Below are 27,998 nucleotides of genomic sequence, written 5' to 3' on the forward strand. Positions count from 1 at the left end.
TTGGTTTCATTGTTTGAGAAATTTAATATTTCTTTGTAAAGCCCTATGTTCGAGTATGTGTGTGTGTGTGTGTGTGTGTGTGTGTGTGTGCGCGTGTGTGTGTGTATGATGTGTAGTGACGTGTGTGTATGAATACAAACATGGCCAACAAGTAGAAATGTGTATATTATGATGAAGAGTGTTATTTGTGGTTTCTTGGTAGAATGTTGATCATGAAAAAAAAAAAAAAAGTTCACATTTTAGAAAACAGGTGGCGCTAAACTGTAATATTCGAATAAAAAAAAAACTGAGGAAGACTAACGAAGCTAACGAGATATCACATATATAGAGCTAGATGCGTATGGTATGAGTCGGGCGTTAGCAACTGCCGGCCATCTTAGAGCTGTGGACTTCTTTGGCGGGCTCTTTCAGCGCAGTGATTTTCAGAACGAAAATACTCTCTCGGAGAAAAAAAAATGCACCTTTAACGTTGATTAAAAACCAAGATGTTATAACGTTTTTTGATAAACGGGAAATACACATTATAAGTAATTCAAAGCACTCTTGTTTATCGAAAGACACTGACACAAAATGGCTGAAAAGCTATAACTGCCGTCACTATAGCTTCACAGAGCACCTCACACATCTAGCGCTATATATGATTTCTCTGCTTGAAGCCACCAAGAAAAAGCAAGCATATCAAATCATATTACATTTTAAAAGGTATTTATTCCTATTTTCCCCGTAAAGTCTGCGGCTAATTGCCCAATTATAATAGTCGAATTATTGCTTCCAAAGAAAATTTTGGTGTTATTTGTCGATAATTAGCTTCAAGCTAAAAAGAATTGGTAACGTTTCGTGTGTCAAGTCGACGAATAAGTACGTGCTAATTATTTTAACCACACACTAGCCGTGCTTTTACCCCATAACACCTAGTTTTACCTTTATGTGAGCTTAAATAACTAATTTATCAGAATTTGGACAGAAAATGAAAACCCAGTGCCAACGACAATGGACTGCGTGTTAGCGTTGTAGCATTTTAGCTTAGCATGTTCCGTTGATTTATTTGTACTCATCCACGTGCACGTGGTTAAATCTACTCGAGACGGGGAAGTCCCTTAACTTTTTTTAATTTTTGTTTTCCTCTTTTAGGCGATGGGAGACAGTGACGACGAATACGATCGCAGAAGAAGGGACAAATTCAGACGGGAAAGGAGTGACTATGATCGTTCCAGAGAGAGAGAAGACAGGCATAGAGATGAGTGGAATGACAGGTAACTCATAATATGTTAACTTTGAGAAAGCTCTAGTTTAATTATCTTGGTCGACCTTCAATGGAGTCGACCTCTATTGCCTTCAAAAGCAGCCGGCAAATTAAATATGGACTAAGATTCCAGATTTAGCATGAGTTGCTGTCCTCTGGCATACTTATTTTGAGCTGTTGTTTGGTTTTTAAATAAATACTGGCCATTCAATCTTTTGTTAATCTCAATTTACTAGAGAGTGGGATCGGGGCCGGGAACGGCGAAGCCGTGGCGAGTACCGGGATTACGACAGAGGTCGCAGGGAGAGATTCACGCCTCCCAGACACGACATGAGTCCGCAGCAGAAACGCATGAGAAGGGATTGGTGGGTTTGGCTGTAACCCTCTGTGCTATACAGATAATTTATATTTTATTCTGTTTTCTAATTTCATACATTATTCTATGCAGGGATGACCATGGCGGAGATCCCTACCGTGGCGGATATGACATGGGCTATGGAGGAGGAGGGCCGAGTTATGGTCCCCCACAGCAGTGGGGCCACCCAGAAATGCACCTCTTGCAGCCTCATCATGGTATTCCCATTCAGGCAAGGTGAGAGATATATATGGCACCAATATAACATACAGTGGTACCTCTACATACGAAGTTAATTCGTTCCAGGACCTTGTTTGTAAATCGAAATGGTTGTATGTTGAGCAGGATTTTCCCATAGCAATACATTATAATTCCATTAATTCGTTCCACAGCCCAAAAAATCTACACTAAATCCTTAATAAATACTGCTGGTACTTTTACAAATGGCAATTACACATATCAAGACAAATAAATAATAAATCAAAATCAGAATAATAAAATAAAAATGAAGCCTGAACGATATATCGTTTAAACATCGCCATCGCGATGTGCGTGTGCGCAATAGTCCCATCGCAAGCACGTGCGATAGTTTTTCTTTTTTTTGATCCACGTACGCCTCACTTTCTGGTCTGCGCACAGCCTCCTACCCTCCCTCTCCCAGCCTTTTGATCCTCTCAGTCACCGCAGCACAATAATGGCTTTGATCTGGCCAAGGAAGCAGACTTCACACGGGCATCTGTCAATCATCGTTTAACTTGTTGAAAGGAAGCCGCGCTGGAATGAATGTGTGTACTGTGGGGACGTTGGAGACATTTAAATGCCAGAAGTGATCATGAGGAGTTTGAAATTTCTACATGTCACTTCAACGGTCACAGCTAAAGTAGATAAACAGAAGCATTTAATAAAGCCAAGCATTTATCTGCTACAGTACTTTATTCTTGTTCAAAAATGATTTGGTTGGACAGTTATGTTTAAAACTTATCATAATTATGAAATTTGAAGTGCTTGAAAACCATTTATTTATATACATTTTTTAAATCACTTTTGGGGGGGGGGGGGGGTTGGGGGGGGAGAAAAAAACATGTCTTATACTCGGTGACCCAAAAAAAAGTTTACACTGCCATAATACAACTTAAATGCCATGTTTATTCAGCTTAGAATTAGAATTGAATCACAAATTATACATTATTGTAAAGAACATGTACAGTACACTCTATTTTTCAATGTGTCCTCCCTTAAGTGTCACAACAGCCTCCAGGCGCCTGCGGAACGCTTCTTTATGTAGGATGCTGTCATCTTTTCCCAAGATCTAACAATGGACCTCTCCAAGGCTGCCACAGAAGTTTGTGGCTTCTTACAGGCAGTCCTCCACAGTTGCCCATATGCTATAATCCAGGGGATTGAGATCTGGACTCTGGGGTGGCCACATATCACCTTGTCAATCAACTTTTTGGTCCGCACAGATCGGCACTTCCGGACCCAGGTTTTCGTGAGGCTGTTCCAATATCTTTCAGCTTCTTTTTAACTTTGTAGACTGCACATCTGGATATTCTCAGATTTGCTGCAATCTCAGTAGGTGTCAGACCGGCACGCAGCAATTCAGGTACAGCTAAAGTTTTCTTCATTTTCAGCAGAAGCACAGGAATTGTAGAGACGAGAGATTACCAGCTGCATTGAGGGAACTTAATGAATCACTTAAGCATGACAACCTATTTAGATATGTTTCAATGGCTTTTAAACAAGCAGTCAACTGAGTGTAAACTTTTTTTTGGGTCAACCTGTATGTATCTCTTTCCAATGCTAAATCTGAATAAATACACTGGGCAGAAAAAACACACACACAAAAAAAATTTTTTAAATGGGGGGGTGGGCTACTTCGCGGTTTTTCACTTATTGCGGCGGGTTCTGGTCCCCATTAACCGCGAAAAACAAGGGATGACTGTACACTGTGGTGATCTAAAGTCTTTCCAAACAGCTATTTAAGTCATCTTGTGAAAATATCTTGAAAAAAAAAAATATATATTTTTTTTAATATCGCAATATAATATCGCAATATATCGCAAACCCCAAAAAAATCGCAGCAATAGTTTTTCCCAATATCGTTCAGGCCTAATAAAAATTATAATAATAATTCCTGTTTTAATGTAACGAATCGGGTTCTAATGTGGCGGACGTTTTTTGCTGTACCTGAATGCACCGTGGGGCTGACTTGCCAGAGACAGAGAGCGGTGAGCTTGAGAGTTTCACTTTCAATGTTTTCTTGAGAACACTAGTGACGGGATCTGTCGTTCACTTGAGGAGACGAATCCATTCCAGTTCGTTCATTAAAAAGACTCGTTCAAACAAATCGTTCAATGAATCGTTCGCCCCCCTCACCCCCCTCCCCGCCCAAATGACTCGTTCGGTTAATGAACGGGAAGTGATGTTGCCGAACGAATCACCAAAGACCGCTTCGCAGTATAACTGAACGGGAAGTGACATTGCTTGGTCCCTCCCTCTCTTGCACACAGGCTCCTCATTGACTGCTCGTCGTAGTTTCAGAAATGAGTGACAGACGATATCATTCTGCTTTCCCAGCCTCGTCCCCCTCCCGCTGCTGCAAAAGCGAGGGAGAACTTCCGCGTCGTTTGTCGTATTTCTATAGGCTCAAAGTCATGGCTCGTGCTTGCATTTCGATTTAGGACACGGTTAAACATTTTCCTTTTGTGGGGGGTTTGGGGTCGGGGGCGCACGGACTTTCTTTAGCATGATCTTGATCACATATACAATGCTGCTGCTACCAGCCAACGCGGCATGCTTGCTGTCACGAAAATAAAAATAAATCGAAGGTTTAATTTCTAAATATGGAACGACCAACACATCATATTTACCTCATGCTCTGTTGTGTTTTTGTTTTTATGCTCATCACTATAATTTTTGGTAACTATTGTTGTGTAAATAGCTAGTTGTCAAATGTGTTGCTCTGAAATGAAAACAATACTACATTTTGATATTAGGCAGTTTCATTGCAAATCACTGGTATTAATCAATAAAATAATCCGGTCAGCTCCCCTGTCGTCCCCTCATTGTAGACATCTTGCGGTGCCAAATTGACTGGCATAGATGTGGAAGAACATAAAAATGTTCAGTTAAAGAGATGGCTTTAGTGTCGAAGGCTGAAAAAGACGAAATAAACGAGCCGACCTAAGCATAGCTTTAGCTTTTTTTTTATCGACGCGACTGACAATGACATTCTCCGGTTTCAACAAGCTATCCTTTACCATCAGCCCTGTCTTTCTTATATATCCTCTGATTGTCCTACGTCTCTTACTGTTCTTGGGGGTAATTTAGTTAGCTTTGTATAGCGATCGCAAATGCTACTCAGTAACAGCCAACGAACACTTTTAATTTTTTCATTGATAACACATCTTAATCCTATAATTTATTTACACTTCCCCCTTACTAAAGTTGTTATATATATATATATATATATATATATATATATATATATATATAAATAAACAGAAACGGTAACAGTGGCAGTCAGATACCATTGTAATTTTTTTCAGGTCATTCATTGTCAGACAGAAGCAGTACGGCACAACGTTACGCTAAAAAAATAAAGTAAAAATATAAAAATGGCTTACGTCTTTGTCCTCTGAAAGACCATGCCAACCCAACATAATGTTTACTGCATATGAAACGTGAATGGATTCGCCAAGCTGGTGTTAAAGTCCGCGCAAGTTGATTCGGTTATCACATTATTCCTCCCGAGTTTTTGGTTTCCGGGAACGTATGAAGAAAACATCCTTCATTGTCGTAATGTCTAGAGTCGTTTCTACAAGTTCCAAAAAAGCAATGCGTGATCGGCATGTTCGTTTTTGAAAGATTAACGGCGAAAAGTAGCACTTTTTACGTTGGGTCTATGCGAGGGCGGGTCTATAATGTCCCACTTCGGCTTTACTTCCGCTTTACGATGCGACGTCACGGTCTAAAAATAGCCTGCGTGCGGTACGCCATTGCGGCAGACAGGAGGCGTTTTGTGTTGAATAAATTGTGAAATAAATGAGAAAAACGTGGCGAAGCCGGCGGTTTCTTTGGAGATGTTACCACAATAAGAATTGTCAGCTTAACTTATAAAGAGTGGTGAACGATGGTCGGAGGAGAACCGTGGAGATGTATTGTTGAGCCATTTCACGGATGCCCTCCCCACGCTCATATTTTTCTATAATTTGCATCTTAATTTAGAAGGTAAACGTCAACTTTGTCCTTGTTTCACCACCTGTACCAATCTTTTTTGAAACCTGTGTTCATTTCTCTGAACAAGAAAATCCGCCGTGCATTTTTCTGCGGTGTTGCCATGTCATTGTATTTCGAGCATGTCGTTGGATTTAGACACAAATGGCGAGTCAATTTTTACGTCGGATGTCGAAAAGATCGTGTGTCGAAGCGATCGTATGTCGAGGTACCGCTGTATTTTTCTTGTTTTATCAGCTATAATAAACAGATACTAAATATACCTTTTATTAGGCTGGGTAACATCCACGACATGGAGTTCTGTCCGCCTCATCCAGTCATGAAGAGCTTTAAGGAGTTCCTGATATCGCTGGATGACTCCGTGGAAGAGACTGAGGCGGTTAAGCGCTACAACGAGTACAAGCTAGACTACCGTCGACAGCAGATGCAGGAGTTCTTTTTGGCTCATAAAGATGAAGAGTGGTACGGCCTGAATTTTTTGTCTTCCACTGCTTTATTGTCAGTCTTGATAGTTCTAGTTAATGTTGGTAGTTATTTTCAGTCTGCTAATACTCATCACATTGCAAGATCATTTAATACAATAGTGTGTGTGAGCCTGATTCCGTACTGGGCGTGTTTTGTTAAAGTAATTTTGTTTTTTGTTGCTAATGAATGAAGAATTTAGAATCCCAGTGCTTTACATCAAATTTATTCATCTAATTTGATCAGTAATAACTTGAAGCGCTGTCGGAACAGGCTCACAATTGAATTATTTGTGTGAAAATCAACCCAAATTCTGCATCAAACTGCAATTGTTTGTGGGGAAAAGACATAATCCCTTAAGTTTAGCATTCGCCCTCCAACAGTGTTGTTTTTGTTAATGAACAATTTTTTTTCATGACGACGATTTGACGAACAAAATGAGACGAATGCCAGTTTTCGTCTGACGAGACGACAACGAGACCAAAATGCGACATAACTCCTGTCATATGTTCACAATGCGTGACATTTTCATATTGTACGTGGATTACGTCCCCTTGCATCGCCTCTCCCTCACTCTCCTCACCGAAGTTTAAGATGTTTTTCAAGCTAGGCTGCACTCCAGCTTGCTTGTTTGTAAACACATGGTAAGAATTGTTTCCTCATCTTCGCAAAAGGTAATATGCAATGTTGTTCTAGCCTTGAAAGGTGTGTGTTGCGTGATCAGCACACACGCATGTGCCAAGGTGTTATTCTGATGGTATGATAACCTTAAGACAAAATATCACGGTATTGCAATTCCAGCTCTAAAATGTGTTATTTTGAGATATCTGGGTTTAAAAAAAAAAGCTTAACAGGATTTTTATTTTTCTAAACATATTAGCAAATTGGAACATAAGTATAATGTTAAAATACATTTAAAAAAATAAGTAACAAAACTATTCAAAAGGAAATTAAAATAAATGGAGTCATTTAGGTGAGCCTAAACCCACAGCCACAGCTCGACATTATCATCACAACAAAAATAATGATTTTTTTGTTTTGTTTTGTTTGTTTTTACATAAAAAGCACGTGTGTATGACTCGTATCATGTTTACATTATACACACACTCTTTCTCAACACAGACAGTTGACAGAGAGGGAAAAAAACAACACGTTGACCACCGCTAGACACACTAAACACACTGGAGTTCACTCTCGTAACTGGTGGGAAACCGTACCTACTAACCTATAATTTTGTATGAATGCGAAATCATGTTGGAGGTATTGCCTCCTCGGCAGCCACCGTCTGCAAACATGTTTTACATGTCACTTGGCCCTCCTCCTCTAAGCCACAGCCGTCTGTAGCTTTTCTGTAGCCGAAAGTATTCCCATACCAAAAGTTCAGGAGTTTCATCTCCTCCAGCCATCGTATAGCACAGTTGACTCACTGACACTGAGCAACAACTGGTGGGGGAATGTTGACCCTTACTGCTGCAAGCGACAGATTTCTCCCTGCATTTTTGGGAAATAAAAAAATGCTTATACCTTAGGGACGGTATGCTGGAACATTTTTGTAATTTTGAAACCTTGACCTTTTCATACCACGGTATACCTTGAAACCGGTGATCGGCACATGTTTAGCACACACTAAATGTAACTCGTCGCGTTAGCATTAGAATCAACTTTAGCATGACGATCATCCTCTTCAACTTTCTGACAACTTTTTATTAGCATACAGTTCATGGCTTCGATGTGCGTTTATTGATAATAATGCTTTTCCTGCTCAGTGTGTATTATCATCACCAAGTTGGCGTTGTAGACACTACAGTATGAGCTTCTCTATGATCATTCGAAATTGTTGGAAACCCTTATTTTTGGACCAAGACATTTGAATCTTACAGACGAACACATTTTGAGAAATGTCGACCAAGACTAGTCGAAATTTTAATGAAATTTCGCCGACTAAAACTAGACAAGGACTCACACATTTTGAAAGGACTAAAATATGAATAAGACTAAGAAGTATTTTCGTCCAAAAGACTAAGACAAAAATGAAAAGCGCGACAAAAAACAACACTGCCCACCAAGTATTCTAAATTGAAGTAACCAATAAATGATTTGCTCTCAATACTTGGGTTGATTTTCAATATTTGTTTTTCTAGTTGTCCTGTTAATGTTTATTATACCTATTTCACAGATTTGTTGTAAAAATGTTTTGACGTAACCATTTCCCTCCTCCTTTCGTCCACCACTACCACGGCGTGTCTTTCTCAAGAAAACATGGAACTCCGCAAGAATCCGCCTTAGATAGCAAGGGCATGCACTGCGCACAATGCAGTTGCTCTTAGACACACAGTATCAGGGATTTTAGTTAGATAGATCTACGATTAGGAGTTTTCTTGTTTTGGTCTTTTTCCACCGCCATTTTCTTTTTCTATTTGGAGCAAATCCAATCCCTAAACGCAATACGTGTATACAGAAACACCCATGGGGTGAAGTGGAGCCCATTCTTACAGAGGAGACCTCTCTGTATTTATTTTGTTAAAAAAAGTGCCAGAACACAAGGTAACTGTAGTTCACTAAATGATCATTTCAATCTGTGTTTTTATTTTTTTGCTGTTATTTTCATCACTTGTGGTGAGTTGATCTCCAACTTTACTGTTTACCAATAAACCATGATGATTACAGTCTTAAGTATGTAAGACTTGAAACAATGATTATTTCATTTCATTTGAGTATTTGTTTTATTTCCCTAATTTAGTTCCAGCAATTTCCAGCATGATAAAAATGCTTATCATATTTGCAATTGCACCCAGTTTTCCAATCTAATCTCTGTTTTCTAATTTGTGCATCCCATTCATCCCGACCCTCGCCATTCCCTCCCTGCTGTTCTTGCGGACCATCAACTCTGGATGCAGGTTCAGGTCCAAGTACCACCCAGAAGAGGCCGGTCGACTTAAGTCCGAGGCGCTGCGAGCACTTAGCAACCGCCTGAATGTCTTCATGTTTCTCATGGAGAACGGCTGGTTCGATAACCTCTCTTTGGACATCGAACAGACGCCGGCAATCATCAAGGTCCTGGATGCTGGTAAGGCTTCTGTCAAACTCCTCAGCATTTCGGGTTGTCAGGATCTAAAGTGACCTCCTCTTTTCCGCTTGCAGCGGTTATAAAGATGGAAGGAGGAACAGATCACGATCTTCGCATCTTGGAAATGCCATCTGAGGAAGAGGAAGAGAGGGAAAAATCGGCATCTGGTGCAGCTGAACCTCCCAAAAGCGATCACAAGAACATGGATGGAGACTGCAAACCTCCAGTGGCAAAAGATAAGAGTGAAAAAGTATGTCTGCTTTTGCTAGTGTTTGCAGCATATGTTATTGACAATGTATAAATAGAATCAATTGCCAGTTTACGTTTTACTTTTAGTAAGGTAGATTTTTTAAGAGAATCAATTGCGGACTGCTGCCCAGTTTTTGTTGGTCCATAACAAATTATGAAAATATCATTGAATATAGCCCGCACAAGAAGTTAGAATTCAGCCTACATTCTGTTGCACTTCTCAGTTTTAACACTGGACGGGGCTAGTCACTTAAACCGTGACTCTCCATTGGCTAAGGGTTCAAATCCTGACATGTTGAGGTCAATGTAGGAAACTGGCATTGAGTGATCGAACGGTCGCTGCTGGCCCTCCTAGTCAAAATGCATTGGACGTCTATCACAGTCAATGGCACCCAATGAGTTCATTCGAAATTTAGTGTTGTACCGATACCATTATTTGCCTTCTGATACCAATATATTAGGGTGTTTCATCTCACATGGGGTGAAAATAAAAGTTTTTGAAAATGGTCAGCACGGCTTCCCCCTAGTTCCATTTGACCAAAAAACACTCTGTGCAAAAAAACTAGAGCGATTCATTAATATTTACTGGTCGCGCAGATTGACCCCTTTCAATATTAGCAAAAAAAGAGCAAAAAGTGCGCACATCTGTGATATTCACTTGAAAGATTAAGGAAGTCTGATAAAAACCAACACTGAAACTAACCTATTTGAAGAGGCATTCAGACATTGAGACAATATTTATTGTCGCAACATCAACAACGGTGATGAACATGAACATCCCACAACAACAATGAGAACATGAGCATTCAAAGGGTGAAATATTCTGCAAACGCACAGTCACAACAGGATTCGCCAGCATCGGTTCTGTGTCTCCAGGGCTACCTGATGGGCCGCCCTACTGGCCTGTCGCCGCAATGTGTTCTATCGCGGTGCTGTTCCCACACAGGGGCATTGATGGGCGATACGGCATCACGTGCTGAACTTAGCGATCACTCCACTTTTCGTTCGTTTCACGGCTCTTCGGTCGTGTTGGACCACCTTCATGAGGAACTGCTTTTGTTCCTCATCTCTGCAGCGGGTCTGGAACTTTTGGATCAGGGCAACGCCCCTCTCTGCAGAGTCATTGACCACCTGGAGGCCAAAGACGGTTTGCCGTGTGTCAGGGTCCTCCACGATCTCTTCAGCGTTCTGGAGAGTGGCTTTCTTCCCCGCTAGGAGACCAAGAATCTCCAGGGTTCTCCCAGTGACGAGTCCGGGAAGTCCTCCGGGGAAGGTGGTGCGCGTCTTTCCCTGGATCCGCTTGAGTCCCTTTTCAGTGGCTGGGCGGCCCAGGTTGTTGATCATTTCAGCTCGGTCAGCGGCTGATATCCTCTCATCAAAGAATGCCAGAGCCACCCCCTGCTCCGCCAGGTACCAGAGGTGCCTCCGGAGAGCCTTCTCCGCTATTGAGCCCAGCTCTTCATCCGGGAAGAGGGAGAGAGTCTGCAGCAGGTCCAGGTCGTTCTTTGGGGCCCACCGTGCGATGGGTGCCTCGTGCCAGAACTTGACGTACAGAAGACTGACGAACTTGGCCAGGCGATGGACTCCTCGCTCTTCCGCCCTCGTCAAATCAAGCTGCTTGTGGAACAGGGCCAGCTTGAGTATGTAGATGGCTTTGGCCATCCACCTTGCCTGATGGTACGCACCGGGGGCCCTGAACCGATGCGTGTCTTCCTTCCCTCCCCCAAGGTAGAGAAGCGCGAACTGGAGAAGTTCGCGGTAGTCCTCTCTCGGGTGTACTCCATCCCTGATGACCCGCTCCAGATCCTCGACCATCTCGATCCTCTGGGCCTCACTCCATGCATCCAAGGGCTCATCCTCATCGATGGTGCTGAAGGAAGCCTTGTTCAAGGAGTCCCACCTGTCCTGGAACCTCTTGAAAAATGGGATACCAGGGCCTGATGGTCGTCCGAAGAGAAGTTCGAAGGTGTCCTTCAGCAGCAGCTCGTAGATGTGGTGTCTGCATGCCAGCCAGAGAAGGGGTCTCCCAAGGGCCCTTTCAATGTTGATGCACGCTCCGCTGATCATACCACTATTGGAAGCAGTTGTGTCAAAGGATAGGGCGATGATCATGGCCGCTGTCTTTTCATGCGGTTCCAGCAGCTGTAGGACGGCAGCTGCCACCTCTTTCCCAGTCCCATCGACAGACACAGGTACTCCGAGAAGCTCCTCGAAGTTTGCTCCAGTCAGAACAACAGCGATTCTCTCCTCCGAAGTCCGAGAAGAGGCGGCACTTGGGATGAGTTTCCCATCCCAGTGGAGAACAAGGGGAGGGGGACTTCGGAACGCTTCTTCATCCAGGTGCCTTGCTTCGGTTTCTCGATGCTTCCTCCTCATCCGATGTACCGTAGAGGCTGAGGCTGCAATTTCCAAGACATCGTGCCCCAGGGCTAAGGCTGCAGCGACAAAGGATGTCGCTGCCTGCCTGCTGGACAAGTTCTCTCGGTCCCATGTCGTTGTGAGCGCTGGAGTCATTGGATTTTGATTCTTGGAGGGAACACTCCTCCGTGGAGTTTTCTCTGGAGATGGACTGCCTTTGAAGTCGGTGTCGTCCGACATTGAAGTGGATGACGCTGAGGAGGAATACCCCAACTCGACTTTTTCAAACATCTCATCCACTTTCTTCGCTTGCTTCTTCTTCCTCATTTCTGCTTTCTTTTTCCTCTGTCTTCCTGACGACGGCGGCCACATGAATCTTATCCACACTGCTCATTGAAGAGGACTGCCGGTTTTCCCGTTGTAGCTCCAGGAAAGCCAAGTCTTCATCCGGAACAGCGTCCATCAGTTCGGCCTTTCCACTTGCAATATCGAAGAGCTCTTGCAGGTCCCCCTTCCAAATTTCCCTCTTCATCACGGTTGTTGGTGTCGTCCGTTTGTGGTCTTTCTTGAGGCTCGTGTACTCGGTATATAGGCTCTTGATGTTGTGACGGATCCTAAACTCTGCCTTCACTGGGATGTTCGCTTTCCCCCATACTTCGTGCAGCTTTAAGGACACGCTTTTGAGGGCCTCAGGAAGGGTTTCTCGGAGCTCCTGATGGTGATATAAGAGTACGAGAAGAACATCTTGAGAGGGTAGGCGGGATCCCAGGAATTCTGGCTTCGCAGACTTGTCTAAGAGCCACAAGAGGCTCTTACTTCGTGTGCTGGCCATGACCTGAAGGAGAGGGAGAGAGAAGTCAGGATAGGATGAGAGCGGAATCTCAACTCTGCCCACACTCACTAAAGGAGCAATGCAGATGGTCAAAGTGCGCGACCCCTAAATATGAGCCGATTTTGCCAAAACTTTGCAGACGTAGTTTTGCAAGGAAAGGAGCCCGGGCAAACCCGTGCTGACAAAATTGTCGCACTTCGATATTCCTGAAACACCCTACAATATATATTAGGGCTGCAACTAACTATTATTTTTATAATTGATAAATCAGATGAATGATTAAGCGTTTAATCGGATAAATGTCTTTTTTTCCAGTTACCTTCACAATGTAACTTGAAGTTGTTTTAGGCATGTTGGAAGTAACAATGAAGACAAAATGGATGACTATTTTCTTCAAAAATAATATCTTATTACAGCTTATGGATTTAACTGTAGTCTACGACTGTATTGTTTTAAGTAAATAAAACTCATCAACAAACAATACAATTGGCTTCATTTACTCACCTCTGACACAGCCATACTGGCTCTACAACACAGAAGATGATCAAATTCTCAACACTTAGGTTGGGTTGCTGAATCAGTTATATTACTGAGTGTTGCACTGAACTCTCTCTCTCTCTTGCGCTAATCACTGGCACGCGCGCACGGGCAGCCCCGCATTACACACAAACAAGGATCCAAACAAGACTGTTCATAGCTGCTGGCAAAAATCGATTATCAAATTAGTTGGCGACTAATTTATTAATCCAGTTTAATCGATTAGTTGTTGAAGCTTAAATATACTGTATTTTCCGCACTATAATGCACACAAAACATCCTTCAATTTTCTCAAAAGGCGATAGTGCGCATTTTAATCTGATGCACATTATACATGAATAAATACTGGTTAATCATGGGATGACATTTCCCTTAGCACAGCTCTACCTAGTGAATATGTCATGCAAACCCAACCATTACTACTACTTCTACTACTGCGCCTTATAGTGGGATGCGCCTTATGTATGAAAAGTTTTAAAATAGGCCATTCATTGAAGGTGCGTCTTGTACACCGATGCGCTTTATAGTGTGGAAAATACGGTATATACTTTGGGCTAGCTCACTCACACGTGACTGTTTTAAAAAGTTTGCTGTACTTTAGTGTTGACATTCAAAAAAATGTCTCATAGGACGAGAGTGATTCTGCCTCCACTGAGAAAATGACTGAGGAAGGGGAACCTGTCAAAGAGACGGCGGAGAAGGAAGCAGCCAAAGACAATATACCTGAACCCAAGAAGGTTCTTGTCATCTTGGCCAATTTTTTAAAAGGAAATAAGAATATTTCGCATGCCCGTCACTTGCTCTATGATTATCTCACTATGACTTCAGCAGCCAAGAAGAAAGAGGAAGCGCAGCGGAGACAGCGACGACGAAGCCAGCGCTTCTGAAAGTGACTCAGACTCTGAATCCGATTCAAACTCTGTCTGCTCTGAAAAGTCGGCGAAGAAAGAAGAGGTGGAAGACAAAGAGGAGGAAGGCGCAGGTGAGAAATTAACTTTTGTGAAAAGCATTTCCGCCGTCCACTTACACACAAGTATGCGGCTATTTCGTGTCCAAGAGGAACAAATAAAGCAGAATGCTGAAGAGGATGAAGAGAAAGTGGAGAAAAAGGTTAAAGATGACACTCCAAAACCGCGGCCTCTCCACAAGACTTGCTCTCTCTTTATGAGAAGCATTGCTCCCACCATTTCCAAGGCTGAGATTATTGCTGTGAGTTGATTTTATTTTTTCAAGTAGCACTCAGCAATCTCTCATTGCTGATCACTGTGCGTTGATCTCAAGCATGTACTTCTGACCCTCCTTCTACTTTTAGCTGTGTCGCCGCTACCCTGGCTTCCTGCGAGTGTGCTTAGCTGACCCCCATCCAGAGCGCAGGTTAGTTATGTAAAAGCAGCTCTCGTTACAATGCTTAAAGGCAATGTCTGGCCCAGCCGAGCACTGCCTGCTGCCCATAGACCCCCAGAGACGCACAACGTCCGATGGGCGGGATTACCATAGGCTATAGCCAATGACTCATCTCGTTTCGTTCTTGTGGAACAATGTCCTCTCAACTCTGGAGACGCACCGTGCCCGCACTGTTTAAAGGGTATTACAACACCTGGGGCAATGCTAATATTCCATCATTTATCCATAAACGCATGCCTTTTAGATTCATATCATGTCACTTCGTGTAATTACACACATCGCAACACCAAGAAAATGATAGAAATTTGGATCGATTGTCAAGCTAAAACGACCGGCGCCCGAGATCCCGGAAATCTAGCATATTGTGTGCATGACGTCACAACAAGGAAACAACCGGCTCAGTGCTGAGTACTGAATGGCGGCGATGATGGTGGACAATGTTGTTTCTAGTTACAGCGACGAATCCGACGTAACGAACGTTCCTCTAATGGTGACGAGGAGAGTTATGAACCTTTCTTTGGTGTTTTGGGTTATCAATTTGAGCCCAAACGAAACCCAATGTAACCTAATGAAAGGATCATTGAGGGGAGCAATCACACTGATGAAACACCGGCAACAGATCGTGTGGGAAACACCGAATGGTTTGTTTTGCATTTCTTTTTGTGAAGCTGATACACCGTGACCCGAAAATAAAGTAATGTATAGAATAATTTATTGTGCTATCATAGGTTTTCGCTCTGCCAACCGACACAAATATGAATGGGATTAGAGGATTTGTTCTACATATTTTACGAGCGATAATTTATCGATGTGTCCAGTCCTATATCCAATGCGTGATATGTTTTTTATTATAAAAGAGTACTCACTCTGGCCATTTCCCTCCTTTGCTTTGCCTGGTTGGTCTCATCAGAGCAGTCATCGTCCTCTTTCTTGATATCTCGGGACATTTAGGTGGCTGCGCGTGTATGGTGGGCACCGCATCTGCTTTCAGCAGCAATTTCTTACCAAAACCTGATTTCATTTGTCCATAGTTCGAATAGCTTTCAGGTGTAAAATGTGCACCACACAAAACCGTGCCGGAGGCTGGGTCTGCAAAATTAGCCCTCTTAGCACGGACGAACTTTACTCATTGTCTGCGTAGTCCAGCTCTTTTTCTCGTGTTCGGTAAGTCATGGGTACTCCATTGCGACAAATGGCTATTTGTACACCACATAGCATGACAGGTTTGAACCATTTTAGCGATTTTTTTTTTTGATAAAACATGAACGCAACTCTCTCGTCGATGAACAACAATGGCACCTGCCTCGACCTTTTGTTTCCTTGTTGTGACGTCCCCGCCCCATTCAGCTGTTTCCGTAATACTTTCGGAAATGTTCGTAATTTTCGATCTATTTTCGATAATTGCTCATGAATGTGATGTATTTTTTTGTTAACTTTATTAATATTTGTTATCTTGCCACATAACGGTTCTATTGATATCTCACAGCCCCTTAGTATTATAATGCCCTTTAAAGTACTGAAGCAGCATGAATGAATGAAAAGTAAGCTGCATTTAAACCAGTGATAAGAAGCTAATAATAAAGGTTGAGCGCGTCGTAGCGCATATTTAGTCAATGACATGTTCACAACAGTATAACTACATGTGATCACTTTTTTTTTTTTTGCCATTTTGGGGGAAACTGAGCTTTCCTTGCAGTCTTAGAGCAACCGCCTCTGCTGTACATAGTTGTGTTTCAGTGTTGTGAGCTTCCAAGGGGGGTGGCCTATTGAATTGGCGTCAGTTAGGTCAGCTTTTTACAATAATATTAGCTTCTGTGACTGTTATTTTTGACAGGTTATAGTTTAAAAAAATAATATCCAAGTTGTGGCAATTGTAAGTCAGTTAGTACTATACCTGATTACAGTATTTTTAAAATTAACCGAATGCTTCTGTAGGTTTTACAGACGCTGCTGGGTGACGTTTGACCGCAGTGTCAACATCAAAGAGGTCTGCTGGAATCTGCAGAACATTCGTGTAAGTGAATTGAGAGCTAGCCTCCATGCTTTATGATCACACTGTAGTAATATGAGACTTTGGTAGGTTTGTTCATTCCTGAGACGCATTGGACACTAAACCATCTCGTCTGCGCTCATTTCTAGCCGCGGGATTGTGAGTTGGCCCCCAGTGTGAACAGGGACCTTGCGCGGAGGGTGCGCAATGTGAACGGTATCACTCAGCACAAGCAGGTGGTTCGCAACGATATCAAAATGGCTGCCAAACTCATTCACTCTCTTGATGAAAAAGGAGAGCTGTGGTGCAACCCAGCCCAGGAAGAGGGACAAAGCACAGAAGTAATTCACAATATTTTCTTGTTTATTTTTTAATTGAGATGTCCCAGTTCCTTATTGGTTCTTTTCAATATGTTTGTCCCTTTAGAAGACTCAAAATCCCATCTTGAAAAATATCACTGATTACTTGATTGAGGAGGTAAGCGCTGAGGAGGAGGAGCTTCTTGGCTCTGGTGGGATGGATCAGGAAGAGAACGCTAAGGAGGGGCATTCAACCGAGATGACTGTTGAGAAGGATGAGAAACTTGCCAAGGTTTGCTCGGAAAACTTACCTTCTTGTCTATTGTTGAATTCGTTGCTATTGAATGTTTCTTCCTTGCTCAGGTTTTGGACCATTTGATTCTGTATCTGCGCATCGTGCATTCCATTGATTACTACAATGCCTGTGAATATCCGAGCGAGGATGAGATGCCTAACCGTTGTGGCATGATCCACGTCCGTGGACCCGTACCCCCAAACCGCATTTCGCACGGTGAAGGTCAGAGCTCCTAGTGATTTAGAAAGAAGCTGTAAAGGGAAAAGAACAACTAACGCTAGGTTCATACGACAGGTCTTAATGCACGAATCCGATTTTTTCGGGTTTTTCTGACTCGAGTGAGACAATAACTTGACAGTCTGAACGTGACAAGTCTCATAGAACTGGACCATTTCAAGTCCGATCTAGGTCATTTTCGTATGTGGTTCAAATCCGATCTGGGCCACATTTTTCCAGAATGTCACGGCGGTCTGTACTGTCAAGTCTCCCAAAGTTGAATTTATGCAGCAATTACGTTATCAAAGAGCGAGAGAGACGCTACGCTAGCGGTGCAGCTGTGCGTTATTAGCGCCTAGCTTGCATTGAACACGGCTTTTGGGGAAGGGCCGGGCTTGACAACAGTCATAAAAAAATAAAAATGCGTTGAGGATAAGCCTGAGAATGATCGGTTTTCTCTCTGCTCTATATGAGCAATATTTCAAGATTGCTTACACGGCCGAGAGTCGGGGCAAACTGCCCGTATGTGTGTGTGACGTGCACGGACAGTGCATGCATGCTATCAATCCGTATAAACTTTGAATATAAGCCTAAACGGGGATTATTTATGTCTGTTATTTGTGTCCATCTTTTTGTAAAGCAAAATATGATATCCCTGGAATGATGGATGACAGCCAGCATGTGTGGCCATTTGTTTTGATGCTTCTGCACATGCGGGTCTTATTGCTCAGTGCGTGTCAGACTGCGAATTAGTGCACATGCGTAATGCTTGAATGGTCTCAATGGGCAAAGGCAGTCTGAACAGGCACGCCAATCAAACAGATATGACAAAAAATCGTATTTGTGCATTAAGACCTGTAGTATGAACCTAGCCTAAGAGTCTTGTTTCGTCATTTGAAAAAACTTTATTATTTTTTTTTATTTATTTATTTTATTTATTTATTTTTTATGTTTAGCAGTTGGAAAAAATGTAAACAAAAGCTAGTATTTTTAGGAAGTGGACACCCATTAGGGAAGAAAAAAAAATCCATGTCTATTTTAGCTAATCAAATGTGAGTATCCCAGATTCCCCACCTATCCTCTTAACGTCTAATAGTCATGATTAGTGATGTCCCAGATCTTATCTTGTGATCGGAAATCTGGCCTGATCACCTCATTTTCAGAAGATCGGAATCCGGTGTAAAAGACCGGGTTTTTAAAATGTTATTTTTTTCTATTGAAGAGCTACAAAGCAACAAAATAAGATGTACGAGGATGTCTGTTGTCAAACAAAACAAAACAAAATGGATTTGTACGACGCAACATTTTTAGAATATTTTTAAGACTTTTCTTTAATGGCTACAAAATAATCAAAGCAGACAAGGATAATGTCAAAAGAAACAAGGAAAAAGTATGTTTTGTAATAAATAAATAAATAAACTGCCGAGGTGTCGGATCAGTAATCATTATCTGCAGATCCTCGAAATCAGGTGTCTTGGACTCCAACTTGGGTGCAAATATATGAGATCGAGACAACCCTAACTCATGATCACATGCCTCTTGACTCTAGTCTATTTGTGTGAAGGTATAACTGACATTCCAAAATGGCTGTGCCCATCAGTACCAAATAGAAAATCTGTTTTTTGTGTTTAAACATTTTCTCTATTAGCAGAGGTCTTAAGAAATTTGCCTTTTTCATACTTCAGTACTTTGAGCAACTGTCTTTGACGTGAAGGTCATTTATACTACATGTTGTCTTTCCCTTGAAAGCAGACATCGATCATGCTTTATTTATGTGCTTGAACGCATTGACTCCTCAACCTTTTTATCTAATTGGATCCCAGTGGGATACTTAGGATTTATAGTGTTTGGTCTGCCAAATCCACAATATGTGAGCATTTTATTAAGTGCGTAACCACGCTTTGGATATGACAGCACTTGAAATCTACACACATGCTAAAATGTATAATTTACAGTTAATCCACCTAGTTGTGATTGTCTTTAATTCATTGGCTGCCATTTTTGAGGTTGATACATTATCCAGAGTTACTGCCAAAACTGTTTTTGCATTGATTGACCACATAGTAACTAGAGCTGGGAATCTTTGGGCACCTAACGATTCGATTACGATTACGATTCAGAGGCTCCGATTCGATTATAAAACGATTATTGATGCACCCCACTCCTTTTTAAAAAAAAATTTTTTTTTTTAATTTGTTTTGTACATTAGTTCCAAAATTGTTCAAAAATCCTCTCAGGCTAAACCAAACTACTATTTCAATATCAAGTTAACATATAGCAGTAAACAAATATACAAAAATAACAGTAAATAAAAAAACTCCAGTCCCCATTCTATATCAGTAGCTTCAAACTACTTTCAATTAATTTAATGTTGTGAATCAACCGTTAAAGTTGTTAAAATTGCTCCTGTTATTCCATAATTTCTCTTTTGTCTACTTTCAACATGTAAAAGTTTTAAAACTATTTGAAAGATAGATTCAAGTCAATATTTGACCGATTTAGGAGTATTTTAGATAAAAAGTTAATTAGGTTCGCTTGGAAGGTTCGCAACAACAGCCTTGCAGGGAAGTGTACTGCTTTAAGATGGCGGCCGTTACTAACGCCCGCATCTAGTTTTTTGTAGATGTGCTGGTAACGATACCGAAGCTATAATGCATCTAGTCCTATATAAATGATATCTACCGTAACATAATGTGGCTTGTAGCAGCTTTTCGGCAGCAGTCAGGTATGTTGTTGTTGTTTTTTTATCTCGTGGCATGAGTTGAGCTAGAGCCGTGAGTTGAGCATTGGCGTGACCCGAGGGGCCGGGTAATGAGAAGCATGATGTTTAGCTACTCTCGCTCCGTCCCTAATTGCGTACCAAAGACCGCGCGGCGCGCTGAGTGTGTCGTACTTCTGCTTTACTTGGCATATTTCAATAATCGGAATTTGGATGTTTGTGAATCGTTCTCGAATCTTCCACGGCCGAATCGCGAATAATCTAAGAATCGGAAATTTTGCACACCTCTAATAGTAACTTTAGCATAAAACAGCTTATAACACTCAAACTGATGAAACGCATCAACATCCTTCCGATTGTTATAAACGCTTAAATATTATTTCAGTGGACAGGAAATTCCTTGCCTTAATGTGAAAATCATCATGTTTATTAACAATCTGTTTGATTCATGTCTCTATTAGTGCAACAATGGCAGAAGGTGTTGGAGGAGAAGCTGAGTACTCTGTATAGTACACAAGAAACCTTGTCTGATGAAGAAGCAGCAAAGATGGGCCGCAAAGACCCAGCCGAGGAAGTGGAGAAATTTATTTCTGCCAACACGCAGGAGCTCGGGAAGGACAAGTGGCTCTGCCCTCTTAGCGGCAAGAAATTCAAGGTGAGCCTTTTGTTTAAATATGGCATCTAGGGTCTGACAATATATTGGAAAGGTGATATATCGCGGTTAAGGTTGTCCCGATTCGATATTTGGATCGGATCAACCGCCGATATGCGCAAAAAACGCGCATCGGTATCGGATTGGCCGACACGGAAAAAGTCTGACCCAGACTCCTGATCCAGTTTTCTGAAAATCCGGTTTTCCAGCGCACCGACTTACATAATCTATTCCAGTTTTTGCTCTGGTTTCCCTAAAATTCGGTCCGCGTTTACGGCACACCTTCAGCACACTAGTGTTACAGTCTCCCAATTTACCTCCGTGGCATCTCCTACATTATGACTGCAATGTAAATTTAAAGTTTATCAGCTGTCACCTGAGCATCTTGAAATGTTTGTCAAAAAATATCTCCCCATCATGCTGGGACTGCATCCAGGTCAAACAGCTGAAGGGAGTGTGTAGAATAGATGGAGATGGAGCAACAAAGTGTGGAGAAGATTGGGGAGTAGAAGCCATTTTTGGTTTAAAATAGTATTATTTGCACTGATTTTTTTAAAGCCTTGGTACATTTGTTCAAGAGCAGAGAACTGATGCTGAGTTAATAGTTTATTTTCCACTTAGGTTGCTTGTGTGTTTTGCTTTTTTTAAGACAGTTTACAATATTATTTGCACATTTTACTGACCGAATATGCTATTTCTGTTTGTTATTTAAAATGTTTTGTTTATCACTGAATAAACAGGTCAGTTTCTTGTTACCAACCATTGTGTGTTATTCAAACTCACCTGATTCAGCTGGCTAGTTGTTATCAAGAGTACTAAAACCCTTTTCAACATGAGTCTGACAACTAAGTAAGGAATAAATAACTTTAAACTTTAATACATGCTCAGATAGGCCGGTATCGGTATCGGCCAGTATCTGTATTGGATCGGAAGTGCAAAACAATATCTGGATCGGATCGGAAGTGTAAAAACCTGGATCGGGACATCTCTAATCGCGATACAGTGGTACCTCGACATACGATCGCTTCGACACACGATCTTTTCGACATCCGACGTAAAATTTGACTAGCCATTTGTTTCTACATCCGACGACATGCTCTAAATACGACCATCTATGACAGCACTTGTGAGAGAAATTGACATGGGTTCCAACGATGCTAGTTCAGGTGGTGGGGAAAAAAAAAAGAAAAAAAGTTGATGCTTACTGTTACCATTGACATGAAGATAGATATGATAGAAAAATATGAGCGTGGGGTGCGCATCCGTGATTGGCTCGCTCAACAATACAGTTGTAGTCCGCCTTCCCCTCTCTTCTCTGGCTGGGCATCCGCCCTGCGCTTCGTCGCGGGTCGCTGGCTGGGCGCCGGTGTATCAGCGGGGTGTCGCCTGCACCGGCGGGGGACCCTGCCTTGCCTGGGGCTTGGTGGACCGCTGGGGGTCCCGTGGCGTGCCATGCCGGTTGGGGGGCTGTGGCTGTGGCTCGTGGCCCGGGTGGGCGGGCGGGGGTGGGTGTAGGCGTGGGGTTGGTGGTGCGTCCCCTCCTGCCATCCCTGAAGGCCGGTTGATGGGTGCGCGGGTGGCCCGGGGGACCACCCTGGGTCCCGGTGGGGGGACGATGGCTCCTTTTGCTGGGCTGCGGGAGGAGGGATGGGCTGCGCATGGCCCCCCACCCCCCCGCCCTCCCTCCCTCCCCGGGCTGGCTGGGTGGGGGCCGTGGCCCTGGGTTGGCGCCCGCGCGGCTTCTCCGCCCGTCTGCGTGGCTGTCGCGCGCCCGGTGGGGCCTGCGTGCTGCTGGATGTGGTAGGGCATGCTCGGGTTGGGGGTCCCGGTGCCGGGATTGGCGATGCGGCGGCGTAGGGTTGGTCGCCAACGGGCTTACACTCATAAGAGATTCACACGATTACTGAGTTCTAGATCACAGAACTGATTTGTGTACACTCTACCCCTTTCAATCACTTAGCTTATAGGCTTATAGACACCCCCACCCCCATTCTCCTCTTTCACTGGCCAATAGGCCCCCACATGGTGTAAACCGGAAATACATCTCGCTGACGATAGCACCAGCATATTAGTAACTAGTTTAGATGTTCAATGTATTTCTAGTTGTTGTTTGTGTATGTGTTTCTTTTCCTTCTTCTCTTGTATTTCTTTTCTTCTGTCCCCCCATAATCCCTTCCTGTTCGCTGCTTTGTCATAATAAAAAGGTATTTTGAATGATCACAATGGGAGTATGTCAGACTCTCAATGTGAAACATTAAAACTGTTCAGAATCCGGGCACTTAGACTTCCATTCTCTGTGTCAAACAGCTGAACAGGACAGGTTTTAAAAAAAAAAAAAAAAAAAAAAAAACAATACAGTTGTAGACTGTCTATGATGGTCCTCCTCTGTTCGCCAGTCTTTATAAGTTAAGGTGGCAATTATTATTGTGGTAACATCACTAAAGAAATCGTTAGCTTCATCAGGTTTCTAATAGGAGTGGGAACCTCTTTGTACCTCACGATACGCTTTGCGATACAACGCTCACGATAACGATGATCTGACGATATGACGATACAACGATTATTGATACATTGGTCGGAAAATCATTCAAGGATATTCTACAAACAACTAATAAACAGAAAAAAACAAGCTTCTGCTGTGAATTGGATTGATTTTATCACTAGTAGACGTCCAATCCATTTGAACTGGACGATTGAATGGCAGCGAATTAACATTTGTTCATTCGCTGCCATCCCTCCCACTTCAAACGGATTGAACATCTATAGCCGGTAGTGGCAGCCAATGCCAGGCAATGAGATAATTTTGGGCCATTTAAGGTCATTTACCTGTTAATTTTCAGTTACTTCCTGTTGATTTTGTGGTATTTTATGGGTCACTTCCTGTTTATTTTGAGTTATAGAACAGATAGTGACCTGGGAATCACCCAAATGAATAGGCAGTGACTCAAACTCAACAGGAAATGACCTGTAAATGCCCTAAAATGAACAACAAGTGACCTGTGAACGCTCTGATTTCGAAAGAACGAACGTTCCCAGTCTAAATGGATTGGGCGTCGAGCACCGTCAATGCAACCTTAGAGTTAACTGAGACACTATTATGGTGGAAGATTTTGTTAGCAACTTGTTGGTTTATTTTTATTTATTTTTAGACATTGACACCGTTTTAAAACGATATCCCGATCCTTGGCAGGAGCATATCAATAACCTTTTGGGATACAAAGTATCACGATATATCACCATTTCGATATTTTGTCACACCTCTAGTTTCTAATTATTTATTCCATCAACTTGTGCCTAGTGTGCCCCGCAGCAAGTAAACAAAGTGAAACTAAAAAGGCTCACTCTATCAAGTAAGCCGCGCGATGCGTTTAAGTACACCACGCAAACACATTTGCCACATTAGAACCCGGTTTGTTACATTATTACAGGTATTATTATTATTATTGCTATTTAATACTATTATTCTGATTTTAATTCATAATGTATTTGTTTTGCTGTTTGTAAGTGATATTTGCTATAGTAACATCAATATATGTTCAGAATTTAGTGTAGGTTTTCGGGCTGTGGAACGAATTTATGGAATTATCATGTATTCTTATGGGGAAATCCTGCTCGACATATGACCATTTCAACTTACAAACAAGGTTCTGGAATGAATTAACTTTGTATGTAGAGGTACCACTGTATTTTGAAAATCGACCAGATCCACTGTATTTTTACACGAGTGACTTCCGGTCTGCCCGATCCTACTTAGTGTGATTGACGCAGGTGGGTTGCATCTTGCGGCAAATAAAAAATTGCCGTTTGTTTCGGATGCGACACATTTAAACGCTTCTGGGATGTGTCTGAACGCAGCCACTCCGCAACTGGTGTGCACTCACTGCTTGACGATGATGTGCAGCAGATGCGCCTGGTGTAAAACCGGGGTCATGTTTATCGAAATGTTTTATTTAGGGCTGCAGCTATCGAATATTTTAGTATTCGAGTAATCGACTGAAAATTCTATCGATTAATCGAGTAATCGGATTTTTTTTTTTTTTTTTTTAGGTAAAGAGCAATTATAAATATACATGAGAAAAAAAAGACATTTAATCCAATATTGAACCATTTTCAGTCAATCAATGTCTTTATTTTCGATGTACATTGTTGAAAACAGCCAACAATTGCATCTCAGATGTGACTAGAAAAAAAATTCACTGCTTTCACTCAAAAAACTTCGAGATCTTATTAAAAAAAACATTCTTACCTAAAAATGTAATTACGCTTGATAACACACATCACTTGAAAGCTACGTGTTTCTCCCACGTGTTTCAATTGAATTTCCATTTGTGTCAAGCTATTTTTAAGTTCTAGTTAAGTTTTAAGTTAGTCTAAACTGGAAGTACTGATAGGATTTTGAGTTTTTGCAGTGTTCAAAATAAATGTATAATACCTGCTGTATTGGAGCTCATTAGGGACCAGTGCTACTTGGTGTTTTATTCAGCAATGACTACTGAGCTAAAACTGACAGTTAGCTTTATTATGTTTTAATTTTACACCCTCATCACTCTACAGCGCTGTGTTCTTACAGATTAAATAAAGCCTGTATGTAAGACACGTTAGCCACGCATCGACAGTGGTCATAATCAATAGAAACCTAGCCCTCCGAAGGGCTAACGTTACGTGAGCGAGTGATAGTAACGTTATATTTATTAGCGCTGAGAAGTCTACTGCTTAAAGATGGCGGCTTTTTACTAACGCTGCCCATATGCGGCTGAGTCCGTCATTTCGCATCTAGTTCTAAATGCATGCTATATCTATGAGACGCCTCCGACATTACCTGCTACCACACTAGCATCATGCGGGCGTAGTTTTTAGCAACGTCGGCGTAGTCTGTAGCGGCTGTCTGCTGCAGTAATTTTTATCTTATTTTTTAAAAATAATTGCTTCTTCCTCTACGCACGTGACGTCAGCGCGTTGTCCCGCATGAAAAGTAGTCCGGGCAAAACGTGATGCTTAAGAGCTGGCAAAATTAAACGAGTCCTCGAGGTGAATAAAATTACTTGGATCAGTTTTTAAACTCGAGTTGCTCGAGTATTCGTTTCAGCTCTAGTTTTATTCTCCCGTAAACCGGTAAAGAGACTAGTCACTAGTGTTAGACTTGTGAGAGTCACCGATTTGGCGTGCTGTACCAGTTGTTTTTACCTTTGTAGTGTAGCATTTTTATTGTTATCCTTAAGCACAAAAACCTGGCCACCCCACATTTATCGCTGCTCTGACTCATGTTTCACCGGTTCAGGGCCCTGAGTTTGTGAGAAAGCACATCCTGAACAAACATGGGGAAAAAATTGAAGAGGTGAAAAAGGAGGTGGCATTTTTCAACAATTTCCTGATGGATGCCAAGAGGCCGTCTCTGCCGGAGATGAAAACTCCTCCTCCTCCAGTTCCGGGCCAAGGTGGGCTTGTCAGCAGTTGACTGATCACATTCCATTACAATCTTGTTCAGAAAGGCTGACAGAATGAAAGGATTATCTGGCAGTTTTCTAAGAATATGAGATTATTTTTAAGGTCTCATTTTTCCCCCTACAGGTTTGCTTTCTCCAAACATGCCGTTTTCTCCCCAAGTTCCCCAGGGTCCGATGGGTTTTGTGCAGCCCCGCCCTCCATTAATGGGCTACGGTAGTATGTTCTTAATTTGTATGCCGAGTTGTTTTTCCTTTTTGTTTACAGTAAAGCCTAATTCAATCTGATTACAGGCATACCGCCTTATCCCCCCAATCATTTTGGAGGCGGTCGAGGAAACTACGACAACTTCCGCGGACAAGGCGGATACCTTGGAAAGCCACGTAACATCAGGTAGGATCACCACCTATGAGGGGTTGGAGCCTCAGGGTACGTCACGATACGATTTGCGATACAAGGCTCACGATAACGATGCTCTCACGATGTGGCGATACATTGATCAGAAAATTGTTTGAATTTTCTACAAAACTAATAAACAGAAAAACAAGCCATTTTCAACTTTCTGCTGTGAATTGAAATGAGTCACTAATAGACGTCCAATCCGTTTGAAGCAAGAGGGATGGCAGTGAAAAAGGGATATTTCATGTTTGAACTGTCACCTTTTAACCGCAAGTTTGCGTTTTGGAGAAGACGGCCCATGTTTTTTAGCAGTAGGTTGTCTTTTTTCCCCCATTAGTCTCAATGTAGCAATGCTAACGTTTACAGTGTTTAATATAGATGTATTTCCTTATTTTGTATTTTTGAACTTTAATTGTACGTTGTGTTGATGACCAATAAACATCTGTGAAAGGAACTGTTGTCTCGTATGCCATCACCACACACGCGCGCAGCGATAAAACGCAGCTGTGAAGATACCGCCCTCATTTTTATTTACCGTGCGATAAATGGACTCACTGCATATCACGACAGGCTTAGCAACTTCAATAAAACATGTCGTTAGTTAGTTAGATGGACTTTCGTTCTGCCAGCTTGTAATTGTCTCCTGTTGTCTTCCAAAATTACAACTGGGTGACGGCGCTTTAGGTGGTCATTCACGGCCCACGTGCAGCCAAGCTTGGCATTGAAGAGACAAGACACAACAGTGTACCCTTCTTTGTTTCGTTGAAATAAGTCAGTTTTAGCCACTCAGGTGGATTTTTTGGCTTTGTGCTGCTTTCCCCGCTTGCATACCTACAAAACGGCGAATTTCGCCGAAAGGTGAAAGATTTCATGCCTGACATTGACAATTTTTCCCTTTTTGATTTCAGAATGTCACGGGGTGATCCACGTAACATCATTGAATATCGCGACCTGGATGCACCAGATGATATGGACTTCTTCTAGAAGGTTCCCATGGCCCTTTGAGTCCTCATTTCTCGCCCACGTGTAATGTAGTGTTTTTGTTAGCGTCTCAGGTGTAATGATTCAGCAAGTATAACATGCTACTCAAATAAAGCTCTGTCAAAACATGATTTGGAAAACATTTCTTTTTAATAAGTTACTGTAATGCAATGTGAAGCTTGGCTCATATTCAGTCCAAGTGTTTGGTGAACCCGTTCACCCTGCTTGAAAATCTTGTAGTTGAGAGATAGGGTGCCCTCCA

At 42.2% G+C, this 27,998-nt stretch overlaps 1 protein-coding gene across 4 annotated transcripts; it reads left to right on the forward strand.

The window, feature by feature from the left end:
* Positions 1 to 553: 553 nt before the first annotated feature.
* srrt (serrate RNA effector molecule homolog (Arabidopsis)) lies at positions 554 to 27,958 on the forward strand. Of its 4 annotated transcripts, none has more exons than XM_057820216.1 (20): positions 554 to 702; positions 1,132 to 1,253; positions 1,480 to 1,608; positions 1,692 to 1,835; positions 6,108 to 6,296; positions 9,194 to 9,363; positions 9,438 to 9,613; positions 13,969 to 14,076; positions 14,171 to 14,321; positions 14,397 to 14,548; positions 14,652 to 14,713; positions 16,679 to 16,757; positions 16,883 to 17,074; positions 17,160 to 17,324; positions 17,396 to 17,549; positions 20,724 to 20,917; positions 26,193 to 26,349; positions 26,483 to 26,575; positions 26,650 to 26,749; positions 27,664 to 27,956. In XM_057820216.1, the coding sequence occupies exons 2-20, from the start codon at positions 1,135 to 1,137 to the stop codon at positions 27,737 to 27,739; spliced, it is 2,610 nt and encodes an 869-aa protein (XP_057676199.1). In that variant the 5' UTR covers positions 554 to 702; positions 1,132 to 1,134; the 3' UTR covers positions 27,740 to 27,956. The 4 variants fall into 4 exon arrangements, with proteins under 4 accessions (XP_057676199.1, XP_057676197.1, XP_057676200.1 ...); XM_057820214.1 differs by having other exon boundaries at positions 14,168 to 14,321; positions 27,664 to 27,950; XM_057820217.1 differs by having other exon boundaries at positions 14,168 to 14,321; positions 26,483 to 26,572; positions 27,664 to 27,940.
* The last annotated feature ends 40 nt before the right edge of the window (positions 27,959 to 27,998 follow it).

The sequence above is a fragment of the Corythoichthys intestinalis genome, chromosome 18 (assembly GCF_030265065.1).
Source record: "Corythoichthys intestinalis isolate RoL2023-P3 chromosome 18, ASM3026506v1, whole genome shotgun sequence".
Lineage (NCBI taxonomy): Eukaryota > Metazoa > Chordata > Actinopteri > Syngnathiformes > Syngnathidae > Corythoichthys > Corythoichthys intestinalis.

Bases quoted from the DNA above. Each gene is read 5' to 3' on its own strand.
- srrt (XM_057820214.1), top strand. From the start codon at position 1,135: ATGGGAGACAGTGACGACGAATACGATCGCAGAAGAAGGGACAAATTC. The intron at 6,297-9,193 runs GTACGGCCTGAA...CTCTGGATGCAG, and splicing joins GCTCATAAAGATGAAGAGTG to GTTCAGGTCCAAGTACCACC. The intron at 9,364-9,437 runs GTAAGGCTTCTG...TTCCGCTTGCAG, and splicing joins CATCAAGGTCCTGGATGCTG to CGGTTATAAAGATGGAAGGA.